Raw genomic sequence first — 9,081 nt, forward strand, 5'->3', positions numbered from 1 at the left:
CTAGTTCTGAACCCTCTAGTAATAAGTTATAAGAAATATATATACTGGAAGTTATTTATGCGTTTTATTAGAGTCTGACTCACGTCCTCTATAAATGATAATAATAATAATAATGATAAAAATAATAATATCAATAATAATAATAATAATAATAATAATAATAATAATGATAATAATAATAATAATAATAATAAATATAATAATAATAATAATAATAATGATAATAATAAAATTAATATTAATAATAAGATCTCTTGATATTGTATTTAGTTGTGCTAAAGTTCTTAAATCTACCAAGGATGAAGTTATGCTACAAACTTTCAGGTCTGAGTCTTCTTTTATTCTAAACTAGCTGAAATTATTGCAATTGGAATAAACAAAATTAAACTTTGAAAAAATAGCCTATGTTTATAGACCCATGGGTTCCCTCAAAAAAAATCAGCCAATTGGGCCAAGCTTTGGCCAGCTATAGCTAACATATATATATATATGTTTCAGTTTTTAACTTCACATTTTATTAAAAAAGAATAAGAAGAATCATATATACTAGGCTTGCACCCATCTTCTATATCAACTTTTATGAAATCTTCAAGTATACAATTGAACATGTTCTGTAAACAAGGCATAAAATGAAATCTTCAAGTTTACAATTGAACATTTTCTGTTTTCAAGGCATAAAATGAAATCTTCAAGTATACCATTTAACATGTTCTGTAAACAAGACATATAATGAAATCTTCAAGTATACCATTTAACATGTTCTGTAAACAAGACATATAATGAAATCTTCAAGTATACCATTTAACATGTTCTGTAAACAAGACATATAATGAAATCTTCAAGTATACCATTTAACATGTTCTGTAAACAAGACATATAATGAAATCTTCAAGTATACCATTTAACATGTTCTGTAAACAAGACATATAATGAAATCTTCAAGTATACCATTTAACATGTTCTGTAAACAAGACATATAATGAAATCTTCAAGTATACCATTTAACATGTTCTGTAAACAAGACATATAATGAAATCNAGATAGATATACATGTGCATACATATTAGATAGATATACATGTGCATACATATTAGATAGATATACATGTGCATACATATTATTTTTTTGACAATGACTAATTATTTTTGCCCCACGCGCGCGACAAAGAATTTAAAAGTAGTGTTGATAATTGATAATTGATGGTTGAAAAATCACTTTAAAAAGACCCTTTTAAGAACATAAAAATATTTAAATAATTTAGTTTTATTTTAGTCAGTCTCAGTGTTACGGAGAGTACCATTGTTTCCATGCTCTTCTATCTTCTAGTACTGGGACAATTAAACTTCATGTTGGAGCACCTTCCCCTAATATTGGTCAGTTCAATACATGGGTACTGGAATAGGGTAAGGTAGTCATACAATTCTAGTGATTCTAGCCTCTGTACCATGCCTACGTCATAACCCGGTACAAGATACAGAGGATAGGGTCCAGGGCCCTGGTCATAGAATTGTCTTAGGATAAGATCTGTTGCAGGCGAGTATACGCATATAATTGTGATTGGCATATCTTTGGTGGACTGGGAATTCTCCACCAATAGTTTTAATCAGTGACGTCAGACACGTACAGATCTTTCTCCCCGTACCGTATCGACCTTTCATTCGTGCGCGAGCCTCGTTGCGATACCCTATTTCAGTACCCATGGTTCAATACAAAGAATTCTAATTTAAAGAAAGTTATTTCCAAGGAGAATTGAATACAAGGAGGGGGCAATAGGGTTTCCGTACACTTTGCTGTGGCGTATTTGGACTGCTGGAGAACTAGTTTTTGCGTAACAACAATCATAAAGGCAGCCGATCTAATGTAAACAAACATGAGTTAGTATACGGTGAATCCTCATCTAACGCCAGAGATGCACCCAAAGATAATATATATATAGATATGCAGGCAGGTAGAAACCTCCTTCCTAAATTGCTTGTAGCAGACAACTAATTTTTGAACCTCTGAGAAAAGGTGCAAGGAGAGACATCTATAGCAAATTGATTACTTTCTATATTCCTTTCTCCCCTTGCTGCCATCTTTAGGAAATACGCATTTGTGTTACATAGACTGTATGCGTATTGCATCCTGTACGCGTCCTGTACGGGTATTGCATCCTGTATAGTTCAAGTGTTGCTATCTGGACCTGTTTGACCAATAAAATTAAATTTCAAGGTAACACAAACATACAGTACGCGCGGCGTTTTTTTATGTTATGATCAGCTGTACTTAGTAAAGATATAGTAGACAAACAGAAATATTGACAAACCTTTGGAAATTATTTTATATTTGTTAAATAAGTGATATCTATTTAATCAAACGGTTTTTATGAGATATTTAAATAAAATAAGATTTTTTAATTGGTACCACAATATGCAATTAAGATGTTAGGGTTGATGGTTTAAAGAATTATTAAAATTACTGTTTTTTATACATGAATTCTAGTAAACAAGGCAAATAAATTGCAACATTTTTTTGGGAGGACTTTTTCTTACAGGTTGACAATCCTCAAGTCATAAGCTGTTTTAATGAGGTTGTCTTTAATTTGTAATTTGTAAACAAAATTAGTATTACTATGTGTTATAGTAATACTATGTATATGATATAGTTACATTTCATCTATGTATAAATTTGGCTTGTCTGTCTGTTTGTCTGTCTGTTTGTTTGTTTGTATCCAATAAACGTCAATACGGCTGAACCGATCGGCTCAAATTTTTTGTAGGACATCACGTGACCACAGGGAACATAAAATACAGAAATTTTGCCGTGTAGTGGATTTTTTTATATTTTAATCCTGAATTAAGTTTTTAAAAGCCATTGCCTCGGCAAATTTAAATATGCAAAAATATTTGCAGAATTTCATCGCAAAAATTGTGAAATCGGCTTTCTTTTGTTAAAGGCTTTCCAAAGAGTTGTATAGTACAACTTGCACATTTAAACTTTGTCTAGTCAAATTCCTACCTCAGTTTTATTTGCATTGATTAATTTGTTTCATTAAGTACAATATGAAGTATACATTGTTGATACTATAGTACGCATTTAGTGTTATCACGCATAAACAAAGTGATAAATTAGCAACAATCCAGAGGATAAAATGCCATGCGTACGACAGAGATGGTGCTGTTTGCACCTTTTCTCAAGACCTCAAAATTTATACCTGCCTGCATATCTATATATATATTATCTTTGGATGCACCAAATGTCTGTTTATCATTTGTGTTATTGTTTACAATCTTTATTATTGTTGTTACGCAAAATCTAGTTCTCCAGCAATTCTCCTTGGTTTTTCACAGGTGTACGCATTTTTTGTACTGCAATGTACTGTCTCTGGGCTCTAAAGTAAACACAAGACGGATGTCCCAGCCTGACATGGGATCCATTTTTCATCATTAAATTTGTCTGGTCATATTATGTGAATTATCAAAATTTAGCAACACTAAATGCTGTTATCCTCCTCGGATACTAAACAATGATGCAATGTAGAGTATATGCAATCGCAATTAACTTTCCTTGCCTTATTACCTTCAATGTTTTATGATTTAAGGGGCCGATCAATTGAAACTTGCTTTTGGCGGATTTGAGACGAGGCTCAAATTTATTAAATTTAGACTCTTGCTCTTGCGTGGTTTCATCATTTCATCCCAATGTTCCATTTATGATTAAAATATTCAGAACACTCTTGCCTGGTACCATCATTTGATCCCGATGTTCCATTTATGATAAAATATTCAGAACACTCTTGCGTGATTCCATCATTTGATCCCGATGTTCCCTTCATGATGGCAACTATAATACCAGCAAACAATTCATCAAAGGAAGCAAGGTTGGTATTTTTAGATTTTTGAATTCATGATTCATATACAAATTTGACCTTTTTCAGAAGATTTTAAGATTATTATGAAAAAAACTAATTTTACAAGAATGATATTTATCAAAAGCAGCATCCTTTTGAGGCTCCCAGAAATTGAAAAAAGACTAAAATCTTGTATTAACCTGTTATATTTTTTCTTTTTTTTAAGCGTGGATTCAAATTTTGGCAAGGAGGATTCCAGCGATACAACAGAGGAGTTTCCACATCCTAGCTTGGTAATATATTATAAAAAAGGACATTAGGACATTTTATTTATAGATCTCATAATAATACATCTTCTTAGGTCAATTCATAGACAGGAATCATTCATGGATAAGACAATTCATAGATAGGTCAATTCATGTATAGGACAATAAATAGATAAGACAATTCAAAGATAGGACAATTCATGTATAGGGCAGTTCATGGATATGAAAATTCATATATAGGACAATTCTTAAATAGGACAATTCATGTATAGGACAATTAATAGATAAGACAATTCATATATAGGACAATTCATGTACAAGACAATTCATAGATAGGACAATTCATAGATAGGACAATTCATAGATAGGACAATTCATAGATAAGACAATTCACAGAGAGGACAATTCATTTATAGGACAATTCATGGATAGGAAAATTCAGATATAGACAATTCTTAGATAAAACAATTCATGGATAGGACAATTCATATATATGACAATTCATAGATAGGACAATTCATAGATAAGACAATTCACAGAGAGGACAATTCATGTATAGGACAATTCATGGATAGGAAAATTCATATATATGACAATTCATAGATAGGACAATTCATGTATAGGACAATTCATGGATAAGACAACTCATAGATAGGACAATTCATGTATAGGACAATTAATAGATAAGACGATTCAAAGATAGGACAATTCATGGATAGGAAAATTCATATAGAGGACAATTCTTAAATAGGACAATTCATGTATAGGACAATTAATAGATAAGACAATTCATAGATAGGACAATTCATGTACAAGACAATTCATAGATAGGACAATTTATAGATAGGACAATTCATAGATAGGACAATTCATAGATAAGACAATTCACAGAGAGGACAATTCATGTATAGGACAATTCATGGATAGGAAAATTCATATATAGACAATTCTCAGATAGGACAATTCATGGATAGGACAATTCATAGATAGGACAATTCATAGATAAGACAATTCACAGAGAGGACAATTCATGTATAGGACAATTCATGGATAGGACAATTCATGGATAGGACAATTCATAGATAAGACAATTCACAGAGAGGACAATTCATGTATAGGACAATTCATGTATAGGAAAATTCATATATAGACAATTCATATATATGACAATTCATAGATAGGACAATTCATAGATAGGACAATTCATTGTATAGGACAATTAAAAGATAAGGCAATTCACAGAGAGGACAATTTATGTATAGAACAATTCATGGAGAGGAAAATTCAAATATAGGACAACTCATAGATTAATAGATAAGACAATTCAAAGAGAGGACAATTCATGTATACGACAATTCATGGATAGGAAAATTCATAGATAGGACATTGCATCAATAGGACAATTCATAGATAGGACAATTCATAGATAGGACAATTCATAGATAGGCCAATTTATGGATAGAACAGTTCATAGATAGGACAATTCATAGATAAGACAATTTTCATTTAGGGTGTCCCACGAATTATGCCAGTTGGTGAATAGTTTAAAATGTCTTCTTCCGTAATAATAATAAGTTGTTTGATACCAAAGAGAATAATAAAAAATATTATAATAAAATTTAGTTCAAAGCAAGATCAATTTAAGTAAATGATTGTTTTACCGAAATAAACTGCAAAAAATAACATGCTTTATAATTATTTATTTATTAATCTAGGTTTGGAGAGACAGGGGTTCTGCAGATGTGTCAGGTACATATGTCATAAAATTGTGTAATGTCTATGAATGTCGTCTTCTGGAAGATAAATTTGCCTCGACTTACAGGGCTACCTCAAGCAAGTGACTTTAGAGAGGACTGTACAGAATTTATACTGGTTATATCCTTATATTTATACTGGTTATATCCTTATATTTATACTGGTTATATCCTTGTATTTATACTGGTTATATTCTTATATTTATACTGGTTATATCCTTATATTTATACTGGTTATATCCTAATATTTATACTGGTTATATCCTTATATTTAAACTGGTTATATCCTTATATTTATACTGGTTATATCCTTATGTTTATACTGGTTATATCCTAATATTTATGAATCCCTGCAATTATAAATATTTCTTTTATCAAGAAAAACCTCCTTGCAACAGTAAGCTGTCTTGCACTGTACACATTCTTAAACCATTTTTTATTATTTTTATAAAAATTTTAAATGAACCCTCTGCATATATATTGTAAAAGTGTTATACCCCTTGAATATTTATTAACACCCATATGAACTAATTACCCCTTTTATATATTTTTTTTGATCTTCGAACATTCTACATTTTTAAATTTTAATGGAACCCTCTGTATGTAGGAGACACCCTGGATCAAATAGAGAAGGAAACTAGAGCTCAGCTGTATACAATATCAAAACAGTTTACACAACATGTAAGTTTTAAATAATAGGACATACAGAGCGTCCCATATCATATTAGATTATCTCCAAGTTTTAACGCCAAAATAAACCCAAAATACTCGAAAAACCTTGTATTTTCCGCAAGATAATTCTTATATTAGCCCAATTCAATTTTTCAAAATGATTCATTCTTCTTAAATTTTCTGATTAGTCCCGAAAATCGTAAATTAGACCGATTGACGTGATCTAATATGAAGTGGGACACCCTGTATGTGCGCTTTGGGCCACTCTTTTAGTCATTTTAAAATTAATTTGATAATGTGGAGGATGTGGAGTCAGGATCAGCAAAATTCGACTTTATAAAGAAAATCGATTTGAATAGCTTAGTCGACTTTAAATATCATTATTTGAGAACTGTAATTAATTTAACCAAACTTAGTTGTAATTGTAACTGTAAAACTTTTGGCTTTTTAAACATTATCAAATACACTTAAGCATTGCTACAATGTCGTTTTCCTGTTTTCACTGTACGAGGACGATATTTTTAACTTTAACAGAAAAAGCCAAGTTATACAAGAGAAATCACTCTGAAGCCTCCAGTTATCTTTTTTTTTATTTGGTACCATACCACTGAATTGCTGAAATACAGGGTGTCCTAAAAAAACATAGGAATTCAGTGACGAATTGGATATCGTCTTTGTTATGAATTAGCATTTTAATACCTAATTTCAAACCCATAATATTATTATGTCTGCTAGAGTTTATTTTATGAAAAGGGGAAAAGACTGTGAAGATGTGTCTATAATGTCTCCGCAAGATGAACAGTGAAGACGGACAAGTTTACTCTGTTTGTAAATTGCAATGTTCTTGTTTTACTAAGTACAACTGTATTCAGTCAAAACATAAACAAACAAAATGTAAACATAGCAGACGAAACTCTTACAGATTACAGCTTTCTCAGTAGGTATCACTATATTAAATCAAATTATTTGAAAAGACGATATCGAATTCCTCATTGAATTCCAATGTTTATTGGGACATCCTGTATATTAAGGGGAGTGTTCGCGAAAAATGAAAGGGGGTAGGCTTAATGCGATAAAAAAGCGCTTTTGATCGCTACTAATCTTACTTCTATATGTTGCGTCTATAAGGAGAAAATTGTTAAAGACGTCTCATACCGAATAAATTAGCGTCCATACAAATTCAGAAAATTGCAACATACGACTTAGACCGTATAAAATCCATTTAATTTCAAACAAATCATTCAGACAGTACAACCTATAGTCATCGATTATCTTTCGCCACATTTGTATATAGTTTATATTTTATAATATTTTATTTTTTTAGAAAAGTTTTAACTGATTTCGAAAAATGTGAGTGGTCCGCGGCATTCTTAGATAGTTGTGCAAGCCGCAAGAGAAATAATCAAATTCAAAACAAATTAATTAAAAAATGTTATAGAATATAAACTATATACAAATGTGGCGAAAGATAATCGATGACTATAGGGTGTAATATCTAAATGATTTGTTTGAAATTTTTACGGTCTAAGTCGTATGGTGCAATTTTCTCAATTTTTATGGGCGCTAAGTTATTCGGTACTAGTCGTTTTTAACAAATTTCTCCTTATAGACGCAACAGATAGAAGTAAGATTAGAAGCGATCAAAAACGCTTTTTTATCGCATTAAGCCTATACCCCCTTTCATTTTTCGCGAACACTCCCTTTAAGAAGGATTGTAAGCGAAATTTCAAGTGACCCTTCGTGCAAAGATGGGAATGCCCGATTTGCAATTGCACCCTTAAACCTTAATCTGATTTGATTTTTAAAATCAATAAAGCGTAAGTCACTTTCGTAGAGAAATCGCAAATGAAAATAAAAAGTTTAAAGAATCAAAACATTGATATCTAATTAATATTTGATCAGACAACAGTTTTAAAGGTACCATTGTAAATCATACATTGTCACCTTTACATTGAAGGTCACATGAAATTACGCTTACAGTCCCTCTAAGAATAAATTAATATTTTGTTTAGATTTCAACCTTGATGGGGGACTTCATGAGACGGGTTCTTTCATCTTGACAATCCTTTAATTAATAATCCTTAATTTTATAAATACTGCAGATACGGAAAATATATAACTATTTAACTCTTTTTATATTTGAGCAATATGTCATGTACAAATATTATTTCTTTTCATATTCATGCGCAAAATCATACAAAATTTATGACTTTTGTTATTGTCTTTCTTTGCAATGTCGTGCAAAAAAAATATGTATTTCGAATGAATGCACATTTTCGAGCAAACCTGGTTTAGTATTGATACGAAAATGATGCGAAATTTCGTGCAAAAAATCTACTATTTCATAGAAACCCTATCCCTCAATAAAACTCCAAAAAAAACTCTGAACATTAGTGGACCTTTTAATTTTTATTTTTATTTGGGGTTTAATAAAGAAACCACTGAGGCCTTCATGAATGAGCCTATACTTTAACTGAATAATAAATCAAGAGCTTTGTACATTAGCGGACTTATTTTTTCATTAATTATTTATTATAATTGGGGTTTTATGAAAAAAACT

At 30.8% G+C, this 9,081-nt stretch overlaps 1 protein-coding gene across 2 annotated transcripts; it reads left to right on the forward strand.

The window, feature by feature from the left end:
• Window positions 1-270: 270 nt before the first annotated feature.
• On the forward strand, window positions 271-8,657 carry LOC111706586 (uncharacterized; the record flags this gene model as incomplete). 2 transcript variants are annotated; one of them, XM_023479496.1, is given in 7 exon segments in its annotated part: window positions 271-324; window positions 1,273-1,373; window positions 3,769-3,859; window positions 4,056-4,122; window positions 5,811-5,844; window positions 6,439-6,530; window positions 8,534-8,657. In XM_023479496.1, coding segments are annotated over 7 exon segments (487 nt in total), but the record flags the coding sequence as incomplete, so codon positions are not given.
• Window positions 8,658-9,081: the final 424 nt, after the last annotated feature.

Source organism: Eurytemora carolleeae, unplaced genomic scaffold (genome assembly GCF_000591075.1).
Source record: "Eurytemora carolleeae unplaced genomic scaffold, Eaff_2.0 scaffold743, whole genome shotgun sequence".
In the NCBI taxonomy this organism is placed as follows: Eukaryota; Metazoa; Arthropoda; class Copepoda; order Calanoida; family Temoridae; genus Eurytemora; species Eurytemora carolleeae.